The sequence below is a fragment of the Anolis sagrei genome, chromosome 1 (genome assembly GCF_037176765.1).
Source record: "Anolis sagrei isolate rAnoSag1 chromosome 1, rAnoSag1.mat, whole genome shotgun sequence".
In the NCBI taxonomy this organism is placed as follows: domain Eukaryota; kingdom Metazoa; phylum Chordata; class Lepidosauria; order Squamata; family Dactyloidae; genus Anolis; species Anolis sagrei.
The window spans coordinates 235,035,158-235,061,237 of NC_090021.1; the positions used below are offsets into that span (position 1 = coordinate 235,035,158).

Here is a 26,080-nt window from a genome sequence, read left to right on the forward strand (position 1 = left end):
GCACACAATATATATTGCTGTGAGCAATCCTATTGCAATGCCAGGCATTTCACAGTAGCTTGATCACAAATGAGAAACAAAGAAACATTGGCTTTACTAAGGACATACTCCTGCCAAAGAAGAAAACTGCCAGAACAAATTGGCAGGGAATATTTCTCCCAGGTGTTATGAAATTCCCGGAAAATCTTGAGTTGGTGGTTTTATGCTCTGCAGGAATAAATTGTGCCCCCTTTTTCTATTTATTATTCCGTTTCAGATCTCTTCAGTCAAAGCCTTGTAACACTGCTTTGTGGCAACTCACTATTCTGATGACCACCACCAGAACCTACAAAATAGGGTATTGTCATATATATTGGTAATTAGTGTGTGCGTAGTACAGGGTATACAGAGATCTAAACAGACATACACAGAAAGGAGGATCTGATCTTTGCTGCCTGCATTTCTGATTCTCCCAGGAGGAATGTTGCTATGGGGACTACCGTAATAATCACCTGTGCTTCCAAATGTACCTCAATACCATTTGGAAAGAGGACAATGTGAGTGGTTAGCATATGTTTAGGAATACATACAGAAGGACTGATATGACATCAAGGCATCTGAAGATAGCTGCAATTGGAGCAGCAGTCCCTACCCTAACTTCAAGCAGGAAGATCTTATTTCCTCTGCAGGGAACATTTTGGACCATGCGTTTAAGGAGATAATTGGTTTTTCGCCCCCTTCAACAGAGTCCCTGTATCACTCAGATCTGCATTTTGGGGTGTGTGCTTTTGCTACAGAGGTCATCTTTGCTCTCAGGAAAAGCCACATGAGTTGAAAAAGGTTTCTGAATACATCTGGGTAATAAGGCTCTCTCTCTGGCATCTGAAACTACGCCTTTTACTTCTTCAAGAAGAAGAGAAGCTGGGAGGAAATCCACATTTGACCTTCTTTCAAAACACAACCCACCGGGTATGTTTCCATAGCAACTGTGGGCTAATGTGAGGCTAGGGAGTTTCAACATATTGCAAGGGAAATGCGCCGAGGAGCAAGAGAGCAGCACCACCATTTTGACACACTTGCTCCGCTCCTTGGCCCTCTCACTCGCCCAGGCAACAACCCGCAATACTAGCAGCCACATACCTTGCACTTGCAATTCCTCTTTCCTTTGTCCAGCAAATTTCAAGTTGCTATTTTTCAAGGCTTGCTCCTCTCAGATGGGCAGGAGGGCCTTTTGACCATCTCATACAATAAATAGACAGGAAACCTGTGGCCCACAACTCCCATCAGCCCCAGCCAACATGGTAAACAGGAAAGGAATGAGGGAGTTGTAATCCAGATAGGTAAAGATTTTCCCCTTGACAATAAGTCCAGTTGTGTCCAACTCTGGGGGTTGGTGCTCATCTCCATTTCTAAGCCGAAGAGCCGGTGTTGTCCCTAGACACCACCAAGGTCATGTGGCCAGCATGACTGCATAGAGTGCCATTACCTTCCCGTCAGAGCTGTACCTATTGATCTATTCACATTTGCATGTTTCGAACTGCTAGGTTGGCAGAAGCTGGGGCTGACAGTGGGAGCTCACGCCGCTCCCCAAACTCGAACCTGTAACCTTTCGGTCAACAAATTCAGCAGCTCAGTGCTTTAACTCACTGCCCCACCAGATATTTGGTCACAATTTTCAGAATCTTTTCCCCTATGACCGTACTGGACAGGGCTCATGAGAAGCATAAATCAAAAACATCTAGATTCTAGAGCAGTGGTTCTCAACCTGTGGGTCCGCAGATGTTTCGGCCTTCAACTGCCAGAAATCCTAACAGCTGGTAAACTGTCTGGGGTTTCTGGGAGTTGTAGCCAAAACACCTGGGGACCCACAGGTTGAAAACCACTATTCTAGAGGGTCAGCAGTTCCGCACATCTGTAGTTGCCCAAGCCATGAGCAAACCTTGCTAAATGACGGCTTTAACCCTAAACAAGATGTTAGGGAACAGGAACATTCATTCCATAGATCAGCATGTAATTCCATATAACCATCGGCACCTTGTACACCTTGCACTTGCCATTCCAATCAAGCTCTCTGTATATTTCTGACCTGGCATCTTTCTATCTCCTTCTCTATCTCTTGCAACTGCACAGCAGGCAGGGATGAAAGACGGGCAGCTTTGCCCAGCATGGTGGCACAGTGGTAAGGCAAACAACTCAATCTTCACCTATCGCATGGTTGTTCAAAGCACAGGAACCCTGCCAAAAATTTTCAAGACAAAGCAAACCTTTGCATCCTCAGTAGAGAGTTATTCTCATGTGTGTATCCCTCTGTCTTTTGCATAATACAATAGAATTTAACTTATCCAACATAAACAGGCCGGCAGAACGTTGGATAAGCAAAAATGTTGGATAATAAAGAGGGATTAAGGAAAAGCCTATTAAATGTCAAATTATATTATGATTTTACAAATAAGGCCCCAAAACATCATGTTTTACAACATATCAACAGAAAAAGCAATTCAATACACAGTAACATTATGCAGTAATTACTGTATTTATGAATTTAGCACCAAAACATCACACTATATTGAAAGAGCTGTGGATCCAGGCAGAAGGCAGACAGTGTTGGATAATACTTTGGATGAGCAAAGATCGGATAAGCGAGACTCTACTATATTCTGCTTGGAGACACAACTCCTGTGCTCTATAACAGCATTCATATAATTGAAAGAAGGGGGTGGGAAACATGTGGTCCTCCAGATGATACTGCATGGCAATACCAATACGTCCAGCCAATTTGATTAAAAGTAAGGGAGCATATGCCACTGCAAATCCCATTAAATCTCCCATCCCCAGAATCTGGACAGCTACACATTCTCCATCCATGAAACTAAAGCTTTATTAGCACATCTCAAAGGTTTAAAAAAACACCTTATATATAGTTAGTCTCAGTAATTCATGCAAACAGTCTGCAAGGTCAACCAGCAATATTATCCCCATGAATAGACAACCGAGGTTGTGTTTGCCTCCCAATTTACATTGTTAAAAATATCTACAGTCTATCACGAATTTTGTCTCTCTATGGCTCTTCTGAAAAATGCACCAATAGAAGGAACCATTCATTTAAAACAACCAAAATAATGTAATGCAGGGAAGCAGAGTTGGTCAGCAAGAGGTACCATAAACAAGTAAAGCCTGCAGAAAAAAGGACCAGTTTAAAGGGGGAAAACACCCAGGGCCCTTCCACACAGCCCTATATCCCAGAATATCAAGGAAGAAAATCCCACAATATCTGCTTTGAACTGGGTTATCTGAGTCCACATGCAGAAAATGCAGATATTGTGGGATTTCTTGCCTTGATATTCTGGGATATAGGGCTGTGTGGAAGGGCCCCAGGTGGTTCTTTGAGGCAAGCTGCTCATGGGGAGGCGACATTCTGCTCCCTTGAGATTGGAAATCCAACCCATATTTTCAGGAAAACCTCTTCTGAAGCTCAAAACATGTCAATCAGGTGAAGATTCTAAGTTAAAAAAAAAACAAAACCTTTCCTCTGAAGCATCACAGGAAAAACACTGTCACGTAATATTTTCATCTCCAGCATAAATTAATGCAAAAAGGGAGAGAGTCGTGCCTGAGTCACAAGATAAGTAATCGTATACATTACTCTTAATAAACCAACTCATGTTGAAATATGAATGAAAACTAGTTACTCCCATGAATGCACAAGGGACACTATTTCAGAATTTCACTCCCTTATAAAGCCATGTCCAGCAGCGATAGCCTCGTGTACAAACATTCCCATGTCTCAGCCAGCAGCGTATTTTACATGCATCATGTTATCTAGAGCAAGCCTTTTTCCTCCAGCCTTCACTCCCCAAATTTCTATTTTAAAAACCCACGCGATTCTCCTTGTTGGGAACATGCTCTCACTCACCCAGATCAAACAACTGTCAACATTTAATAAGGAAGAAGGCAGAGAGAACAGAACACTATACATTTGAGATTCAGTCCTAACCAAGTCTGTTTAGGAAACACATGCTACACAGTTGCAAATCTCAGCACACTTATGAGGGAGAAATGGCATTCTCATATGGGTTGCACATGAGCACTGTGTCTAAAGGGTACAGTCTTCAACAATTTGGCCCATTGACCAAGATGTTGTGTACTTTTGTTGGTTTTGTGGTTGTATTTATCCCCAAATTCCATTTTTTATGTATTGTTGCAGGCTTTCATGGCTGGAATCACTGGGTTGTTGCACGTCTTTCGGGCTGTATTGCCGTGTTCTAGAAGCATTCACTCCTGACGTTTTGCCTGCATCTATGGCAGGCATCCTCAGAGGTTGTGAGGTTTGTTGGAAACTAGAAAAATTGGGTTTATATATCTGTGGATTTATTATGGACTCATTTGTTTTACTTTGAAAATGATAAAAAGGCAAAGTTAGGGCCCATGAAGCGTATGGATTTTGATAAATAACACAGAGCCTAGATCTGCTAGTGCATTCATCATACCTTGGGCTCAAAGAGGTTTACCCTAGCCTTCAGCTCCCAGAAATCCTAACAGCTGGTAAACTGGCTGGGATTTCTGGGAGTTGTAGGCCAAAACACCTGGGGACTTACAGGTTGAGAACGACTGCTCTAGAATAATAATAATAATAATACAATAATAAAACTTTACTTATATCCTGCACCTATCTCCCCGAGGGAATCAATGCAGCCCAAGAGTGCTGGTGCCTCAGCAAAGTACAAGCAGGATTCGATAGCCCTGAACCATGGCTGTTAAGTGATGTCAGACTGCTTTAATTCTACAATGCAGATGCACCCTGGATCTCCATGTCTGGGAGATCAATGGATGTATAGCTGTTATACCCGCCTTTAAAACAGTGAAACCCAGCCAAGATGGCGGGGGGAAGAAACGTGGTAACCTGGCCCAAGCCACTTCTAAAAATCTCTATATTCTATCAGTCCTCAAAAATTCTTGCACAGTGGGTAGAAAATGCATCGCTAGAAGAACCAGCAAGCTAGTACATCCAAAATAATGGCCCCTCCTCACCCTTGGCTGGGCTCCTGTGTTTTTAATGGTGAGTATAACAACACAACAGGCCTGTGAGGTTCAGCTAAGGCCAGGCTTCCAGGTGACAAACCCTGTCTAATGTCAGCCTGCCCCAAAGTATGAGGAAGGAAATCACAGCAAGAGAAAGAAAGAGAAAGAAAAAGCAGTCATCCTCTGAATGTGCTGGCAGCCACATGTTTTTCTTTAGGTGAGAAACTCCCTGCTTCATGGAAATGGAGAACCAAGGCATTCGAGAAAGGAGATGAGTTTGGGAGACCACCAAGAGATCCCACTCTGGATTCAAACAGTGAGAGGAAGGAGAGGTGTCCTAGCCCACATTATTATTATTATTGACAAAATCATGATCTGTCAACTGCAAAAGGCCACCTTACTTGGATCTGCGTGCATCATTCGAAAATACTGGGTTATTGTAGGGGTTTTTTTGGGCTATATGGCCATGTTCTAGAGGCCATATTCTGACGTTTCACCTGCATCTATGGCAGGCATCCTCAGATGCTTGCCATAGATACAACAACCCAGTGATTCCAGCCGCGAAAGCCTTCGACAATACATTTGAAAATACATCACCCAGTCCTAGACACTTGGGAAGTGTTCGACTTGTGATTGTGTGATACGAAATAAAGCATATATATCTCATTTGCTGTGACATACTGTGTTTCTCTGTCAGTAAAATAACAATAACAACAACGATGATGATGATGATGCTTCTGGAACATGGTCATACAACCCAGAAAACTCACAGCAGCCCAGTGATTCCGGCCATGAAAGCCTTCGGCAACACAATAATAATAATAATAATAATAATAATAATAATAATAATAATAACAATAATAAATTTCTTGCCTATTTATTCTTGAGTGCATCTACACTGTAGAATGAATGCCAAACTTACGGGTTTCTATAAGGGTTGAGCCATGGCAGGTCAAGTGGTACCAAACTGTCTTCATTTTACAGTGTAGACGCACAATAGCTCACTGCCACCCAGAGCTATTTCTCAGGAATTTCTACAGCAAGAACACAAAAACCACAAAAGGCATGGATGTGCATGTCTGTAGGTGTGTTACACTTCCTTGGGCCCCCGCCCACCTCTTCCCCACTGCATTACCTTCCTTGATCTAGAATCAGAGAATCACAGAGTTGGAAGAGACCTCGTGGGCCATCCAGTCCAACCCCCTGCCAAGAAGCAGGAAAATTGCATTCAACCCACAAGGACCATGATCCAGTCCAAAACTCTTGCAGGAAAACACAACCAGAAATCTACATGTCATTCAGAAATCTTCCATGTGCTGTGCTCATAACATAGAATTCCACTGCTGGAAGAGACCCTGAGGACCATCAAACCCAACTCCCTTCTGTCATGTAGCACTCCCAACAGATAGCCATCCAGGATCCGCTTGAAAATCTCCAGAATCAAAGCACTCCTGGACAGGTCAACATTATACATAGAATCCTAGAGTTGGAAGAGACCCCAAGGACCAACTAGCCCAACCCTACCCTGTCTGAATGCATTAACTCATGCAGGAGTACACAATCAAAGCACTCCCGACAGATGGCCATCCAGTCTCTGCTTATGAATTTCCAGAATAAAAGCATTCCTGGACAGGTGACCATCATGCATAGAATCTTGGAGTCGGAAGGGCCAGGCAACCAAACCCTACTCTGCCATGCAGAAATACACAATCAAAGCATTTCATGGGCACCCAGCCTCTGCTTATAAGAATCAAAGCACCCCTGACAGGTGACCATGATACCTGGAGTCAGAAGAGACCCCAAGGGACCATGCAATCCAACCCTACTCTGCCTTGCAGAAAATACACAATCAAAGTACTCCTGACAGATGGCCATCCAGCCTCTGCTTATGAATTTCCAGAATCAAAGCACCCCTGATAGATGGCCCTGATACCTGGAGTCAGAAGAGACCCCAAGGGACCATGCAATCCAACCCTACTGTGCCTTGCATAAATACACAATCAAAGCACTCCTGACAGACAGACATCCAGTCTCTGTTTATGAATTTCCAGAATCAAAGCAGCCCTGATAGATAACCATGATACCTGGAGTCAGAAGAGATCCCAAGGAACCATGCAATCCAACCCTACTCTGTCATGCAGAAATACATAATCAAAGCATTCCTGACAGACAGCCATCCAGCCTCTGCTTATGAATTTCCAGAATCCAAGCACCCTTGACAGGTGACCATCATACATAGTATCCTGGAGTCAGAAGAGACCCCAAGGGGCCATGCAGCCCAACCCTTTCTGTCATTCAGAAATAGACAATCAAAGCACTCCCGACAGATGGCCACCCAGCCTCTGCTTATAAACCTAATAGGAGGTTTAACATATAGGGGAGTTCTTCCTGATGTTTTTGGTGGAATCCCTTTTCCTGTCATTGGAAGGCATGGCAATCCAGAGCAGCAGTAAACAAGCTTGCCCCCGATGCATCCTTTCAGATACTGAGGCACGGCTATGAAGCGACACCGACCTCCCAAGCCCCCGTTGCCATGTGAATCCCCCCTCTCTCTCTCTCTTGCACGCCCACCACTTCCCGCCTTCCTCCTCTTCCTCCTCCTCCTCCTCCCTGGCCCCCTTTTCCCCCATCTGCGTCCAGACCTGTGGCTCGGCGGTGGGAAATGCTCCGGAGGAAGGAAGGAAGGAAGGAAAGCAGGCAGGCAGCGGGCTTGGGACGCTGGCTGGCTGGCTGCGCCTAGGTCCTCCCTCCCGAGGCGCCTGCCTTGCCGCTGCTGCCTCCTCCTCCTCCTCCTCTTCCTCCTCCGTAGGCTGCTGGAGGGGCGCCGCCGGGGACGCGCTCCGAAGGCGGCAAGAAGATCATGGTCTGGACGGTGGTGGCCCAGGAAGGGAGGGAGGGAGGGAGGAGAGAGAGAGGGAGGGGGATGCAGAGAGGGAGGGGGAGGAGGAGGAGGGCCGCTGCCTCCGCGTCACCGCAGCCCCGAAGCGCGCGCGCTCGCTCAGCCGCAGTCTCGCCTTCCTTGCAAGAGGAGGAGGGAAGAGGAGGAGGAGGAGGAGGGAGGGAGGAGGAAACGGGGTTCAGGAAAGGGAGGGGGGAAGGCAAAGGAAGAATCTCTGGGCGCATCTCCTTTCTACCCTGTGGCATGCATGAGGAAGGCGGGTTGACATTGCTTACGGGTGTGGAATCCTGGGAGTTGTAGTTTTACAAGGTCTTCAACAGAGCTGGGGAAAATTGGGCCTTCCAGGTGTTTTGGACTTCAGCTCCCACCATTCCCAACAGCTTCAGGCCCTTGGGATTGGTGGGAGTTGAAGTCCAAAATACCTGAAGGGGCCAAGTTTGCCCAGGCCTGACCCAGAGTGGATCTACATTGTGGAATGATTGCATTGACTCAAAGCGAAGGGATCCTGGTAGTTGAAGTTTGACAAGGTACCCTTCCACACAGCCCTATATCCCAGAATATCAAGGCAGAAAACCCCACATTATCTGAGTGTGAACTCAGATAACCCAGTTCAAAGCAGATATTGTGGAATTGTCTGCTTTGATATTCAGGGATATTGGGCCGCGTGGAAGGGCCCGAGGTCTTTCGACTTCTCTGTCAAAAATTGCTGCTGATGCCCCCTCCAGACTGCAACTCCCAGGATTCCTGAGCATGGAGCCATAGCAGTTCAAGTGGAGCCAGGCTGCATTCATTCCATCATGTAGGGCCCTTCCACACAGCCCTATATCCCAGAATATCAGGGCAGAAAATCCCACAATATCTGCTCTGAACTGGGTTATCTGAGTCCATAATGTGGGATTTCCTGCCTTGATATTCTCAGATATAGGGCTGTGTAGTACTTTGGCTATATCATGAGAAGAAAGGAAAGCTTAGAGAAGACAATGATGCTGGGGAAAATGGAAGGAAAAAGGAAGAAGGGCTGACCAAGAGCAAGATGGATGGATGGCATCCTTGAAGTGACTGGATTGACCTTGAAGGAGCTGGGGGTGGTGACCGCCGACAGGGAGCTCTGGCATGGGCTGGTCGATGAGCTCACAAAGAGTCAGAAACAACTGAACAAAAGAACAACAAAAGAAGGGCCCCCAGATGCAACCTTGCAACCGGGTGTTTTGGGGATGGAAGCCCCATCTACGTGTCCTTCCAGACAGGCCCTACATCCCAGGGCCTTTCCACACAGCCTTATATCCGAGAATATCAAGGCAGGAAATTCCACATTATCTGAGTGTGGACTAAAATAACCCAATTCAAAGCACATACTGTGGGATCTTCTACCTTGATATTCTGGGATAGATGTCTGTGTGGAAGGGCCCCCAGGATCTGATCCCAGGTTTTCTGTTTATCCCAGATTATCAGGCAATGTGGACTCATACAATCCAGTTTTAAGCAGAAAATCTAGGATCGGATCCTGGGATATAGGGCCTGTCTGGAAGGGCCCAATGATGGCCATTCACTTCAGCCCCTTCTACACAGCTGAATAAAATCCCACATTTTCTGCTTTGAACTGGAATATATGTCAGTCAGTGTGGACTCAGATAACCCACTATAAAGCAGATATTGTGGGATTTTCTGCCTTGGTATTCTGGGTTATATGGCTGTGTGGAAGAGCCCTAGATCACACTAGAGAATGAACCCACATTAAATTCTGCCTCCTGCAGAATTCTGGGGTTTGTAGTTTAGGGAGGTTGTTTAAGGTTCCTCCCTAAACTACAAACCCCAGAAATCTTCAGGAGGCAGCAACTGGATTTAAAGTAGATTAATTCTCTAGTGTGATGATTTAGCATCCACCTCAAGCAACAGATCCCTACAAAAGCAAGCCCTTAATTAATGCTGTCTCAGTGGTTTTTGCAATCAATCACTCCAAACTGGTTCCATGAGTTCCTCCCTATGTTGTCAATCATCCGCACAGCGAAGCCACTTTCTTCCAATACCAGTCTGAAACTGCACTAAATGGTCAATGTAGATGGGGCTTTGGAGAGGTGTCACTCCAAACTGGTTCCATGAGTTCCTCCCTATGTAGTCATCATCTGCACAGCCATGCCACTTTCTTCCAATACCGGTCTGAAACTGCACTAAATGTCAGTGTAAATGGGGCCTTGGCGAGGTGTGCAGGCAATTAGTGGGTTGTTGTAGGTTTTTCGGGCTATATGGCCATGTTCTAGAAGCATTTTCTCCTGACGTTTCGACTGCATCTATGGCAAGCATCCTCAGAGGTTGTGAAGTTTATTATTATTCAGATTCCTCCCCCAAAAAAGGGAGACATTGAGCAATTTTCGAGACCTTTGGTGGAAGCACCGCGCAACCATCGCGCCGGGGGAGTTCTCCTTCTCTCCCTGCCTCCTTTGTCCCGGTTTGGATTCGAGGCTGCTCCAGATGCTATAACGCTGCAGCCCGGCTCTCTCTTTTGCAAACCGGGATGAGGTTTCCATAGGAACTGCGGCAACCTGCAGATAGGAAGGCAGAGCGGGCGGGCGGGTGAGCGAGCGCGCGCTCCCCTCCTCCTGTGACATCACAGCTCATTACCCGGGAAACGCCTGTGACGTCAGGGGCTGGTGACATCAAGCGCCTCAATGGGAGCAGCTGCGGGGCGAAGGAAACCTCGAGAACAAATGCGTGCGTAAGCGCTCCCCAGCTCCCTCCCTCCCTCTCTCTCTCGCCCCCTCCCCAATAAATACGCTTATAAATAGCAACAAAAATAGGAATACTTGAGCACTAGCTACAGGGCTGTAAATAAACCAAAACATTGATTGCCAGGAGGATTATCCCTGGTTGCTTGCCAGCCATTAATGACCTCTTTAATTGCTCTACTTAGAATGGCAACATTTTCCTCCCACCAATGACACTAAATGTCTCTTCTGGAATGAAACAAAGAGGGCATCTACACTGTGAAATCTGGGGAGTTGTAGTTCTATATCAGGCCTGGGCAAACTTGGGTCTTCCCTCCAGTGTTTTGGACTCCAACTCCCACCATTCCTAACAGCCTCAGGCCCCTTCCTTTCCCCCCTCAGCCGCTTAAGCTGTTGGGAATGGTGGGAGTTGGAGTCCAAAACACTGTGGAGGGAAGACCCAAGTTTGCCTAGGCCTGGGATTGACCACCAGCTCTAGTTTCCTATGGTTATCATGAGTTCTTACGGACCAGCAACTAGTAAATGGCATATCTTCCATATCTCAAAAAACTAGACCCAATAGGCAAAACCGGCGGAGTGTTTGGAATCAGCAGGTCAAATATATCCAAAAACAGAGCTACCATTTGAGGCACCAAAAGGTGTGTTGGCCGGTGCAACTCACAGATTTGATTAAAGTGTTTTCTCTATGAATTTCTTGCTCTTCTAGTATGACTCTATGGTCATTTTGTGTTGAACGTTGACCACCACCACAACAAAACTTTATTTATATACAGCTCTATCTCCTCGAGGGGACTCAGATTGGTTTCCAAGTAACATCATCAATGCATGCAAAGTAAACAACATAAAATTTAAAAGACAGTATAAGCATAAAAAAAAATCACAATAGCACATATATATTTAAAATAATCCTGCCTGTTCAAGGCAATTTGTAGAGGGCCTGGGAAATTAGGTAGAGTCTATGGGCTGTTCATTTCTGGGGCCTAAGAGGAGGAATTAACCTGGGTAATTAATTGGTGGAAAAAGATATGGCCATATTCAACAGTATCTTGGTCTGAGCTAGAACTAGTTGTGTAGTTTATAGGTTGTTGTAATTGCCTCTTTGTAAATTGTCTTTATATGTGTGTACACCGCCATGAGTCGCCCTAAAGGGCTGAGAATGGCGGTTAATAAATGCATCAAATAAATAAATAAATAATAGTTGTTCTCAAAGGTTTGTTTAAACCACCAGGTCTTCAGGCTCTTACGAAAGGAGGGGAGGGATGGGGCCTGTCTTATTTCTCTAGGAAGGGTGTTCCAGACGCAGGGGGGCACCACCGAGAAGGCTCTTTCTCTCGTCCCCACCAACCATGCTTGTGACCCAGGCCCGTAGCCAGGATTTCGATTCGGGGGGGGGGGGGGCTGAGTTTTTTTCAGGGGGGGTCGGGGGGCTGAGCTTCGGGGGGGGGATGAGTCTGAGTGAAAGAGGGTCTATCCTAGCAAACCTTTGTATCATTACCCCAATACTCCCATGCATATGGGATATATTGAGTATGGTGATCAGATCATGATATGAATAAACATAACAGTTTAAATAATGCACCAGTAAGGCCTTTTCGCGAACCACCATGACAATTTCAGGGGGGGGGGGCTGAAGCCCCTCAACCCCCCCCCCCCCCCCCGCTACATGCCTGTTGTGACCACAGAATCATGCTGGACGACCTAGAGATTCTTAAAGAGAACACCGCTCTCTATGTTCTCATTTAAAGATACAGAATGCTGGCTCGACAGCAGTATGCGTGAAAAAAGATCTTGGTGTGCTCGTGGACAAGTTAAACAGTAGCTAACAATGTCATGCGGCAGCTAAAAAAACCAATGGAATTTTGGCCTGCATAAACAGGAGTATAACGTCTAGATCCAGGGAAGTAATGCTACCCCTCTATTCTGCCCTGGTCAGACCACACCTGGAATCACACTCTAGCCAATTCTGGGCACCACAATTGAAGGGAGATGTTGACTCTTAAGTTGGAATGTGTCCAGAGGAGGGTGACTAAAATGATCAAGGGTCTGGACAACAAGCCCTATGAGGAGTGGCTTAAAGAGCTGGGCATGTTTAGCCTGCAGAAGAGAAGGCTGAGGGGAGACACGGCGGCCATATATAAATATGTGAGGGGAAGTCATAGGGAGGAGGGAGCAGGCTTGTTTTCTGCTGCCCTGGAGACTAGGATGCGGAGCAATGGCTTCAAACTACAAGAAAGGAGATTCCACCTGAACATTAGGATGAACTTCCTGACTGTGAGAGCTGTTCAGCAGTGGAACCCTTTGTCCCGGAGTGTGGGTGGAGGCTCCTTCTTTGGAGGATTTTAAGCAGAGGCTGGATGGCCATTTGTCGGGGGTGCTTTTAATGAGATTTTCCTGCTTCTTGGCAGGGGGTTGGACTGGATGGCCCATGAGGTCTTTCCCAACTCTATGATTCTATGAATCCCTAAATCTTCCAGCTGATCATAGTCATGTAGTAGGGCCTAGAAATTCCTAGAGGTGGGTGCCTGCTCATAAAAATAAATAAGTGGAATTTTACTCATGTTTTTTCCACATTCATAAGGATGCTACGCCTCTAATACCAGCAATTGTGGAGGGCTGGCTGTAGTTGGAGCACTGGGTTATGACTGAGACCATGAAATGCATTGTGTGACCTTGGGCAAATCAGCCTCAGGGCAAGGCAAGGGCAAACCTGTTCTGAACAAATCAGGACAAGAAAACCCTGTGATAGCTTTGCCTTAGGGTCATAACTTAAAAGACAAACAGCAAGAACAGTGTGTTTTCCTGAAAGTACGGCATACTGAACTCACCATCATGCAGTCTGGGATGCTTTGCACTTTCCCCATGGCCATGTTGATACACATCAGTTTGGCAATTTTGTCTTTCGTGGCACAAGATGGCCACTCATGTTATTCTCTTACCAAAGTCTACTCGCTTGTTACTAATTTTATCTTAATGTTTCTTCTACATATTTGTTCAAGACATATTTTAACAAATAATTTCTTTTCCATTAATAATATTGAACACAATTTGCAAATCAGATGTATAGGTATAAAAAGAAGTGCCTATTTGAAAAAAGAAACCTAATTGGATCAGCATCATTTTTTAACACCAAAAGTAGCATAAGGCTGCTCCTTGGCACTTTTACTAAGATAGAAAACCAACTGAATTCAGAAGAGCTCAAATAAAGGTAAAGGTTTCCCATGACATTAAGTCTAGTCGGGTCCAACTCTGGTGATTGATGCTCATCTCCACTTTTAAACCGAAGAGCAGGTGTTGTCCGTAGACAACTACAAGGTCATGTGGCTAGCTTAACCGCATGGAGCACAGTTACCTTCCCGCCGAAGCGGTACGTATTGATCTACTCACATTTGCATGTTTTCAAATTGCTAGGTTGGCAGAAGCTGGGCCTAACAGCGGGAGCTCACCCCACTCCCTGGATTCGAACTGCCAACCTTTCGGTCAGCAAGTTCAGCAGCTCAGCGGTTTAACCCACTGCGCCACCATTGAAGACATAACCTCATTTTTCTAAAGTCCAAAATGCAAAATCCATGAGGATTTTTCCCTCCTACACTCTGAAATCGCTATTTGCATAAAACAAATCATCCCCTTGCCTGAATATCCATCTCTGTCCTCATCTAGACAGATAAGCTAATTGAAGAATGGTTGTACTTAAACTAAGGAAGATTTAATATGGTTCAAGAAGTGCTTCTTTACTACATCAGATGTGAAATTCTACAAATGAAATCACATTTCAGACTCAAAAGTGACATGTAGATTTGAAGGTGGATATGATGAATTTAGATGACTCTACAACTTCTGGGCATATCATTTCTACCTTATTCATGAAAAGCAGTTTATCGCAGCTGCATCTTCTTTGTTATTTGTCTTCCAGACAGCTTATGCATGAGAGATGTCTAGAAACACATTAGCAGTCTTGCTTCAGGTCTTACAGTGATGGCCATGTTTTCCTTAATTCTTGGAGGCAGTCTTTCTGCTTTCCTACTACCTTTCACTTTGCTGAGCATTATACTTTTTTCTAATGAGTCAAGAATATGCCCAATGCCTTTTCTGCTAAATTAGCATGATTATCAAATCAGATGTACATATACGCTTTAACCATGCAGTCACACAGATACCCCAATCCCAAGTTTGTTATGTATACAAAGAATATTGTGCTGCATTCTTGGTAGAGGGAAGATGGGCTATAAACCCAAGAAATAAATATTTTAACTGTCAATGTCAGAGGCTGTGAAGGGCCTTCTTACTGGCTAATCCTAGACTACAGAATGCCCTTCATGAAGGGATTAGGCTAGGCCGCTCCTTGTTGTCCTTCTGTGGCAGGCATTTCATCCAGGGGCAGGCATTTACCCTTAATAACGAACTTGGACTGAATGGACACGCTGGACTTTTTAGGTATTTTTCTCTAAATGGTTTTACTACATGTTAATTAGTATATAATTTGCTTTGTGTTAGATATTGATATGATGCAGGCTATCCTGTAGCCAGATTTTGCTAGAAAGGTAGGATACAAATTAAATTAAAATAAACACCTATGAGTTATGACAACATTGTTTGGGCATACTTTGGTCATGCAAAAATTCATTGTCTGTAGCCATATTAAGCATGTTGGAGTTCTCTTTAAAAGGCTTTAAAGGTTATAAAATAATTTGCCCAGGCTTCCCAAATATGCATCTTTTTCAGGAAAGGCAGCAAGGAGCAATCATTTATGAATTTTTCAGAGAATGACTCTAAAGTTTTAATAACTCTTTTATTTCTGCATGATCAGAGGAATGTGTCAACGGCAAAAACCAAAACCTTTCTACTTATGTAAAATCTTAGGCCCTGGTCCTGCACAATCAGATCTAGGAGTAAGCCAAATTGATATATCAATTACCTGCAAAGTGGTTAAAGGGCCTACTTTCATATTTTGGGCTGGCTGTCATTGGTAAGATTATTAACTTTAATCAAAGATTTTAAGAGACTGATCAAGCATTTTGAACCAACTATGCATGTTTCTTATTTTCCCCACATGGTCAGAAATCCCCAAAGGGAATTGTTTTAGCCTAAATAGATGGGAAGTTGTATATAGAATTACATAGTTGAAGAGACTTAACCGTAGCCCTCATATCACTTCCCCTCACATATTTATCCACGGCCCTCATCACATCTCCTCTTAGCCTTCTCTTCTTCAGACTAAACATGCTCAACTATTTCAGCCGCTCCTCATAGGGCTTATTCTCCAGACCCTTGATCATTTTAGTCGCTCTTCTCTGAACACACTTGAACTTGTCAACATCTCCCTCAAATTGCAGTGCTCACAACTGGACACAGTATTCCAGGTGTGATCTGACTCTGTAGCTCCCACCTTCATTCCAATATGGCATAGAGAAGGCATTCCCAAGCATTTCCATGTCCCCTTCTGGAGGCACCAGGTCGGCACAAGCTAAACGTGGTTTTTATTTATTTATTTATTTCAATTACTTCTATTTTTAGTGAGAATACTAGGTGTTGTAGGCTATATTTCAGAGGAAGAAACTGGCAAAACACCTCTGAGCATTCCTTGCCTAAGAAAACTCCATGAAATTCTTGAGGCTGCCGTAAGTCAACAAGTGACATGAAGGCTCACATACGCATACACTTTTGGCATTGTCGATTTGTAGTTTATGGGCTGAATTCTGTTACTGCAGAAAACAGATTTCTCAACTCCATGTTCTCTCTCACACCCCCAAGTACAAAGGAATAAGTCAAATAGGCTCAACAAGCCGGCAGGGAGTTCTTAATGTCTTCTTGTTCATATGTCTCTCCCCCCCCCCCCCCCCCTTAGCAGTCCTTCATCCTAGGTCTCCTTTTCTTCCACTGCTTGAGGGTTGTATTTCCAATAGAAAGCAGACAGCAAGAGAATGTCAAGCATCTACCTCCTACTCAACTCTCTTGCAGAAAATATCCTTCCTCCACACTGACCACCATGCTTCCTTTTAGAAGGCAAACAAAGGACTGTCTAGATGCCAAACATCCCATCCCATAAGTGTTTTCATAGGCATAAAACTAACAATGCTTGATTAACAAATGAATGAAAAAGATATCTTTCTATTGAGACATTAACAGCAGACATTTATTCAGAAATTTAATCCAGCGGAGCTTACTCCCAGGTAAGAAGGTACAAAATTGCAGCCTAAAACAAGTTTTATGTTTTTGAGAACATCTCTTCTACACTGTGTACAAGGTTAATCCAACCTCATGTGCCCAGGCCTGTTACAAAGCTTCAAGATAACCTTGCTTGGCAGACTATATCTAAAAGCAACCGCAAGTAGAATAATCTCTTTACAACGAAGCCTTCAACTGGCAACAAAAATAGGAGGGGAGGAGGCCATTTGGGGTAGCTACCAGAACAGCATTAGGGATTAAGTCTTTAAGGCCACCTGCCAACTCCTGACACAGTAGTAACAGCACAGGCAAATTATTGAGAAGTAGAAATATTTTATTACACATGTTTTCCAGTGCAGATTCAATAACTGCTGACTAAAGCTTCCATTTCAAGTGGCAGGGAGGGCACCAAGTGCTGCTTTACCCAAGCAGCGCATCTTGCAAGGCAGACGCTCAATAACATCATAGTGAAGAAGAAACTAAATCCTTCATAACGCAGGAGGAAAAATAGAAAAACACAGTGAAGAAATAATCCAAATTCCAAAGCCTTCCTTTTATTTAAAAAAAAACCCCGAAATTTTTTTATAAAGACACAAGACTTGCCACCAGCCCTTATTCTCACTGGTTGATTGAAAGGTGCATTCCCAGAGTGCTAATCGGTGGGAAGTTCTGTGATGCAATAGAAGCTTCTTCAGGTGCCAATTGTCATAAAGGTCTTTGAAGGTGATCACCATCCTAGGAGTGAGAGACTGATTGGTTGGAAAGATTTGAAAGGGCAGGGGAGAACCAAATGTGGATCGGCAGGAAAGAGCCAAGGTCCTCCTCTCCCAGGGCAGTGCCAAGAGAAAGCAACTGTTACGTACGGGCATTACGCTCTGTCTCTGCTAGACACTCCCTTACCAGGGCCCGAGCATGTATGATCCCTGTGAAGGAAAAACAGAGACACTGAACAATCGGAGGTAAAAGCACCAATCCAGCAATTCCCATTTCTTCAGGTTTACAACTGCATCCTCTTTCACACTTCTGTTTGCCATCACAAGTGAGGTGCTATTTACACAGGGGAAAACTGTTGCACGCAACAAATTAAAGGGTCAAATTAAAGATGTAAGGATATTTATTTAAGTCAGTAGTACAAGACAAAGACAAACTTGCTGGCTGCATGCCAGAGAGCTGAATAAAACTGAAGAACAAGGAGACAACTTGCTGTCAGGCTAACATTTTACTGCTAAGCAAGAGGTATACTCACCGGATAGAGAGAGACTCTAATCCGGCAGGTTCTACCTGTTTCAATGTGTTGCAGCTATCTGCACAATAAACTGCAGAGTTGGCCAGGTCCTAGCATTCGCATCAGAGATACACTTATTATTTTTTCCTTGAAAAGGATAGAGCTATAAACCAATGTTTTACTAAAAGAAAAGGAGAGATGAAAGCTAAAGGAATTGGTGAGGAGGGTTAATGATATGGTATTGCTGAACCAGTTGTATAAATAGGTTAACTATGAACAGCAATGAACTGTATACCATATATAGTTAAGTATAAACTGACCTGAGGCACCTAATTTTACCACAAAAAACTGGGAAAACGGAATGACTTAAATATAAGACGAGGGTGGGAAATGCAGCAGCTACTGGTAAATTTCAAAATAAAAATAGATACCAATAAAATTATATTAATTGAGGCATCAGTAGGCGAAATGTTTTTAAATGTTTACATAAAACTGTAATTTAAGATAGGACTGTCCAACTCTGATAAAACCATTATTCTAACTTTCTACAATGTAAATGTGCTTACGTATCCTTCCAATAATAAGAGTAAATAATAAGTGTAATAAAAACAATAATAGAGCAAAATAATGTAAATGTAATAATAGAGTGCAATAATATGTGTAATAATAATAAATAGAGTAAAATAATCAATGTAATAAAAATAACATGTAAAATGATATATAACTTTGACTTGAGCACAAGCTGAATTGGGCTTTTTCAGCCTAAAAATAGGGGTCGAAAAACTAAGCTTATTTATTTATTTACTGTATTTATACCCCACCTTTCTCTACTCCAAAGGGGACTCAAGGTGTCTTATATAGAGGCAATTATTAAATACCTCAAAACACATACAATTCCAAAAAATTACAATTAAATTAGATTAAAATTAAAAACATATTAATAATTTAAAAACATTACATATTAAAATTAAGCTGTATATACTTGAGTATATATGGTCATCTACAAAAAATTAACAGGAGCGGAGCGCAGGGAGCATACAACCCCCCTGCTGCGCCAACTCCACTGGCTACCGATTTGCGACCGGGCTCAATTCAAAGTGCTGGTGTTGGCCTTTAAAGCCCTAAACCAGGCATCCTCAAACTGTGGCCCTCCAGCTGTTTTGGCCTCCAACTCCCAGAATTCCAGAGCATTGAACAAGCTGGCTAGGGCTTCTGGGAGTTGGAGGCCCAAACAGCTGGAGGGACGCAGTTTGAGGATGCCTGCCCTAAACGGTTCCGGCCCAAGTTACCTATCAGACCGCATCTCTGCCTATGAACCCACCAGGACTTTGAGATCTTCCGGGGAGGCCCTGCTCTCGATCCCGCCTGCCTCACAGGCACGGCTGGCGGGGACGAGAGATAGGGCCTTCTCGGTGGTGGCCCCGCGGCTGTGGAACGCCCTTCCCACGGACATTAGACTAGCTCCATCACTAATGGTATTCCGCAAAAAAGTGAAAACCTGGTTGTTTGAGCAGGCGTTCGAATAGTCAGTGCAATGAATGTAATGAACATGGGAATGGAACAATGGATAACGGATCTGGATCATGTTTTTAGTGATGAGACGCTAGTGAATGGCTATTGGTGTTAATTGTATATTGTTGTTAATTGTATACTTTTCTATAATGTTATGATGTTAACTGTTTTTTATACCGTGTGATGGTAGCATTGAATTCTTGCTGTTCTTGTTGTAAACCGCTGTGAGTCGCCTAAGGGCTGAGAACAGCGGTATACAAATAAAGTAAATAAATAAATAAGTGTGCAGTGCTCAATTCGATAAACTCTGGAATCTTTTGGAAAGCAATTCACATTTCTACGCAGTTCTATGTAGGCATTCTGATATTCTATTCGTTCCAGTCAAAAATAATTTTTTGTTTCCATATCCCATGACCAGACAGCGTTCTTCTCTCAGGACAGTCCCTACCTCGTTTCAGCCGCTCCATAGCACTCTTGCTGCCTGCATAGGTGGGTCGGATCTCCTTGCCCATCTCCTCGATGACAGAAAGCAAGTCCGTGTACGTGCTCTGGGAGCCTTGGGCACCTGGTGGCTTCATAGCCTATAAAACAACGGCCAAGAGAAAAAAATGAAGGGCCCCTCTCTGCCATGATTCCCACAAGATGGAAAGAACCTTCCTGAAACCCACCTGCACGTAGCCCATTGATGGAGGGCCAAAATCGTTGAAGAGAGGGCGGAAGGAGGCCGATGCTCCAGGGACAGATCCAGATGGGGATGGGACACTCGTGGCTGAAAGAAAGATGAGAAAACACCAGAATTTAGCCAAGAGTACTGTTGACTTCTATACACTTTTGAAGGTGAATCCTTCCCTTGCAATTCCCTGTAAGGCAATAGCTGATGGACTCCTTGAAGACCAGACTAAGCTGTATTAAGTTTTTCATTTCTGAATTCTCCTTGGCAACCCACCCCCCCCAAAAAAAACCCAACTTGGCAGTAATCCTCAAATGACCACACCATTATCCTGCAGAACAATTGTGTAATACGGTTGGCATAAATCAGATAATTGGAAAGAGATGTGTTCTTTTTGTTTCAACTTGTTTTATAAGTTCAAAGTAGGAGAAAGGGACTGGGCGTGGTGATTTTAAAATAAAGGCAACACACTGCTTGGAGGCCTGTCAGGGTATTGTGGGGCGGCTTCTGATGATTCAGCTCATTTGTTTCTACTGCAGGACAAGATGGAGTATCTTACAATCACTTCCCTAATAAGTGCAGGAAGACATATTGTATGCATGCCTTCTCCTGCGACAATGGATGTGATTGCACAAGTTTTCATGAGCATATGGGCTAGCACGTTTGAATGGAATACTTGCAAAGATTATTTAAAATTGTCACACTGGGAATTTGACCTTAGAAGACGGTGTTAATTAACATAACTTATGCCTGGATGGTACTGCATACAAAGGATGAAAGGACACAGAATTTTAATATATGCAACCAGGCAACACCTTGTTTGTTGACTGCTACTGGTATTTGATCATTCACAGTTAAATCTCTGTTAAAGATATATGTGTGACCTTTTTCTTTTCAGAGCATACTGCTAATTACGGTGGGTCCACGGTGATACAAAAGACAGAGTTTGTGAAAAGAGCTGCAGCTTTATCTACCAATAATACAACCTATATGCACAGATGAGATCAACCCCATTGTGAACACACAAGTATAAAGCAAGAGGACAAATGCAGCAAAACTAAATAAAGGAGTGGTTTATATTTATTTGTGAGTGGAATGGGTTGCAAATTCCTGATTTAAATGTGGGGAGCATATACACATGCAGCATTTCTCCCTTTACTATGAAGGAAAAGAGTCATATACATATACATATATAAACACACACAGCACTTTTCTATCAAAGAGAAATAAGCCTCTACATGAGGCACCTTGAACAGGGGATGTCGGTGGCATCTGGAGAATACAGCTCCATTTATTTCCGCGATGTTAAGAGAAAATCTAGTATCCATTAGCAATGAATAGTGAAGTAAGCTGTTGGATCTTGGCCATAGTTATAAAGGGCTACTAACAAAATGTTTTGGTGATAGATTTGAATGCAGTTCAAGAATTTCAAGTGCATTCTGACTCACTTTTGGCAGTCTTGGAATGGAACATTTGCTCATGCACATCTGTGTTATAACAGGTCAATTTCCTTTGTCAGACCTAAAGTAAAAACAGTCCAGTCTACCTCTCACTCAAGTTTTTAGCATTTCCACTTGCCCTCGTTTCTCCAATGTTATTGTCATACAACATGATCTGAGTTGGCTTCCCTTAAGAGCATCAACAAGGTTTTTATGATAGCAGAATTAACACAATGCATGTATGCATCATATGAACACAGCATTTTCCTGACTCTTTTAGCCTTAACCACAGAAGTTTGTGGTGGTGCCATAACTTCCTGTCAGTCAACTTAAGAATAAATATTATTCTCTTCAAGACAAAGCAGGAGAATAAAAACAGCAGTCACCCGTATAACCCACCCATCTGTCTGAGGGCCTTCCACACAGTCATATGACCCAGAATATCAAGGCAGAAAATCCGGGATTTTATTTAGCTGTGTGGAAGGGGCCTGAATATGGCCACCATTCATCCCATTCACATGATCCTTGGCCTACAGCGCTTTGACATTTGGTGTTGTATGTCATCCTAAAAGTTTCTTTACAAAGGATCCTATAGATGATATGCATGCAGTTAGTTAGCATAAATGTACAGGAACAATAAAAATATATAATAGTTTATTTTCCTAACCCCTGTCTCCCTGAGGGGACTCAGGGTGGATTCCAACAAACAAAAAGGCAAACAATAAATGCCTCAGTATAACAACAGATACAAAAATAATAGCCCAAAATAATCACTGAAGAAATCAGAGTTAGAACTAGGAAAGCTATTCAAACTCAAGGGAATGGTCTAATAATAGAAATCTGTAAACACAGTCTTTAATTGAGAAAATAAATGGGCATTCTTATGCTAGCAATAGGAGTCTGGGTAGTCTGTGTAGCATCTGGTGTTAATTTGAGGGCACAGAAGGCAAAAGGGATGGAAAGCAAGTCAATTAGTTTATTTGAGAAATCCAGAAAAATAAAAACACCAACTTCTTTATTAAGAGGATTGCATTGATGAACCAGAGATTGGTTCATTACGGATTATTAACTTCTTTTTTTCAGTAAAGCCCAACTTACATTTGTTGCTCAATTTACTTGCATGTTTTTACTTGCACAATAGAGTCACTTATGGCTATTGCAAGCAAAACCACATGAAACACTGCAGGTATTACTTTAGTGCAGTTTCACAGGAAATAGCTTTCCAAAGCTACTTTTGCAAATAATGTGTTTTCTTTCAAACTGGCAAGTAAAGATGGGGCCCACTAATTTCTGAATTCAGGGAATGGCTTCCTACCAAGGCTGTATGCCTGGCATTCTCCTGCCCCCTCAAGCCTTTCAACAACTAGAATAGCAGCCATTTGGTTTCAGATATGCAAATAGCCTCTCTGCTCTGCTGCTCCTTTTCACTACGCTGCGGGTGTTGTCCAGATGACAAACATAGGTATGTGGGGGCATTTTTACATGAGATAGCGTTTATGAAACTACCTTTGTGCAAGTAAAGTCACTATTCCATCTTTAACCCATCTCTGCCATTCAAAGACAAAGAGACAGTTTCTGTCTGGCACAAGCAAGCTCCAGAAACCAACATACATATACACACATAATAGAGCTGAAAGCCAATATACCATATTATGGAGACAAATTCTCTTCATTCCTCATATGACTATGAGATTCTGAGCAAAGCCCAACCAGAAGTATCGAAAACAAAGAGTGAAAGAAACTTCTGGTACACTGAATCCAAGCACTATGATGTATCAGTTTTGTGTATATATGTTTAACAGTTCATGCCTTTAATATTGTTTTCCATAATCATATGTCCATAGCTATTTTGGTATTCTGAAAACTACAGAGAAAGTTGCAGTTCTTTCTAATTTTTCAGCAATACTTTTTGATTGCTAATTCCATAGAGCACCACCCAAAACTTGCAATGAGTCTGGTTCACATTGACTCAGAAGTGTTCAGTGGGACTAAGAAAGGAACCACTGGGTACAGGACTTTATCCTTGGAGTGTAATGCTAAGCAACTATACTGGGCAAACTGGGGTTTCCTTCTGCAGGATGAGCATTCATCTTTTCATCTCCTCCTCCATTCCAACCCTCAAGGCAATCCTAGCAATTCAAGTTTTAATTTTTCTGGCAGAGCTCATGAGAAGATTTTCACATCTGCATTTTCTGCACGTAACACAAATATTGTGGCAAGAAACCAACATTTGCATAGCCTGTCTTAGTCATTAATGTCATTTTCTTTTTAAAGAACATTAAAATACACAATACAGGCTGACATTTTTTATCCAAAATATTTGAGATCAGAAATGTTTGGGAGTTTGGAACATTTGTAGTTGTATATACGTACATAATGGGCTACCTGGTAGATGGGACCCGAGTCTCAAAGTCTGAAAGTAATTTTCAACACAATATTTTGGGAGTCTGGAATATCTGTAGTTGCATAGACACACAAAATGAAATATCTGATAGATGGGAGTCAAGTCTCAAAGTAAGAAGCTAACATTATACCCAATACTTAAGTTACCCTGCGTCTTGGTTGCAAGATAAAAGTGTGATACCAATAAATATAATAACAAAATTGTAATTATTTCAGGAGATTGGAATATTTATAGTTGTACTTGTATACATAAGGAGATAGGAGGTAAATAGGACTCAAGTCTAAAGGTAATTGTATACACAGTATTTTGGAAGTCTAGAATATCTGTACAGAAGTACTTAAGGAGAGATCTGGTAGATGAGATCAGAGTCAAAAAGTCTGAAATTAATTTTATATGCAGTATTTGAGAATTTTGGAATATTTGTAGTTCTATAGATATACATAATGAGATATTGGGTAGATTAAAAGTCTATAAGCCTGAAAGTAATCGGGAAAGAATGCTTCTGGAACATGGCCATAAAACCCGGCAAACTCACAGCAACGCACTGAAAGTAATTTCATAAACAATATTTTTGGGAGTTTGAAATATTTGTTCTTGCATAATTTTTTTCCTGTGTCAGGAGCAACTTGAGAAACTGCAAGTTGCTTCTGGTGTGAGAGAATTGACCATCTGCAAGGACATTGCTTAGGGGATGTTTTTGATGTTTTATTATCCTTGTGGGAGGCTTTTCTCATGTCACCACATGGGGAGCTGGAGCTGACAGGGAGCTCATCCACACTCTCCCTGGATTCAAACCTCCCACCTGTCAGTGTACAGTCCAGCAGGCTCAAGGGTTTATCCCACTGTACATAATGAGATATTGGGTCGATGGGACCCAAGTTTGAGTGTAATTCCAACCATAATTATTTTTTTGAGTTTGGCTTTTTATTCTATGTGTATTGTTTAGTGCGTGATTCGTGTTTTATTGTTGATTATGGTGTGTTTATATTACTGAACGCAGTACTGTTTTTATATGTTTTATTAATTTATGACTGCATTGAATGTTTGCCTTTTTATGTTGTTAGCTGGCCTCAGTTCCCATGGGGAGATGTGGTGGGATATAAGTATTATTATTATTTGTATTTGCATAAATGTACATAATGAGACTTTGGGGGACCCAGGTTTGAAAGTAATTCTAATCACAATATTTTGGGAGTATACTTTCTGATAGTTCAATGTACCCAAAAGTTGTTTGGTTCACAAATGAATTAGAAATATGGTGTATAAAATTACTTTCAGGCTCTTAGATGAGGCATGGGCAAACTTGGGGCCCTCCAGGTGTTTTGGACTTCAACTCCCACCATTCCCAACAGCCTCAGGCCCCTTCCTTTCCCCCCTCAGCCGCTTAAAAGGAAAGGGCCTGAGGCTGTTGGGAATGGTGGGAGTTGAAGTCCAAAACACCTGGAGGGCCCAAGTTTGCCAATGCCTGCTTTAGACTGTTGGTAAGGAAATATCTGGTGGGTGGGAGCGAAGTCCCAATGTAAACACAACCTTTCGAACACTTTTGGGGCTGGAAACAAAAGTTTGGGTGCAGCAGGCCCTGAGAGAGTGCTCTCTCCGCCCTCCCTGGGGTGCCTCGTGTTGTGATTCCGCCCGGAGTCTTCCGCATTGTGCCGGGGAAGGGAGGAAGCGGCCCCGGGGAAAGGCAAGAAGGGACAGGGACTCGTGGGGGCTCTTTCTTACCGAGCGGCGGGGCTCCGGGGGCGGGGCTGGCGCTGCTGCTGCTGCTGCTCGTGCCGGCGGCTCCGGAGCTGGCGGGGGCGGGCGCGATAGGCTTGTAGGACATCCCCGGCTCCGCGCTCGCGGGTGCTCCCTGGCCAGCGATTGGCGCGCGGCTCCGGCTTCGGCCGCGGATGCCGCTCGTCCGATTGGTCGGCGGGCTCTCACAGGTAACACCCCCTCGCCCCGATTGGTGGGGGAACACCTCAGCCCTGCTTTCTAATTGGCCGTTGCAGCAGTCGCTCTTCTCCCCCCTCACTCTCTCTGTCACCCCTCCCCCTTCTTTCCTT

General features: G+C 43.4%; 2 protein-coding genes across 2 annotated transcripts in view; both read right to left on the bottom strand.

Moving 5' to 3' along the window:
- The window catches only part of PITPNM1 (phosphatidylinositol transfer protein membrane associated 1), a 50,612-nt gene extending 42,761 nt beyond the window's left edge, over positions 1-7,851 (bottom strand). Inside the window, exon 1 of the mRNA XM_060771459.2 lies at positions 7,641-7,851. The gene's annotated coding sequence lies outside the window, so the exon portion shown is untranslated. The remainder of the gene's footprint in view (positions 1-7,640) is intronic.
- Positions 7,852-17,095: 9,244 nt separating this feature from the next.
- CDK2AP2 (cyclin dependent kinase 2 associated protein 2) lies at positions 17,096-25,948 on the bottom strand. The gene is made up of 4 exons (XM_060771447.2): positions 25,755-25,948; positions 20,188-20,288; positions 19,968-20,100; positions 17,096-17,705 (listed from the first exon to the last, which is right to left on the bottom strand). Exons 1-4 carry the CDS (start codon positions 25,855-25,857, stop codon positions 17,638-17,640), a joined length of 405 nt encoding a protein of 134 aa, XP_060627430.1. The 5' UTR covers positions 25,858-25,948; the 3' UTR covers positions 17,096-17,637.
- Between the last annotated feature and the right edge of the window lie 132 nt (positions 25,949-26,080).

Bases quoted from the DNA above. Each gene is read 5' to 3' on its own strand.
- CDK2AP2 (XM_060771447.2), bottom strand. From the start codon at position 25,857: ATGTCCTACAAGCCTATCGCGCCCGCCCCCGCCAGCTCCGGAGCCGCC. The intron at 20,101-20,187 runs GTGGGTTTCAGG...GTTGTTTTATAG, and splicing joins CATCAATGGGCTACGTGCAG to GCTATGAAGCCACCAGGTGC. The intron at 17,706-19,967 runs GTAGGGACTGTC...TTTCCTTCACAG, and splicing joins TATGGAGCGGCTGAAACGAG to GGATCATACATGCTCGGGCC.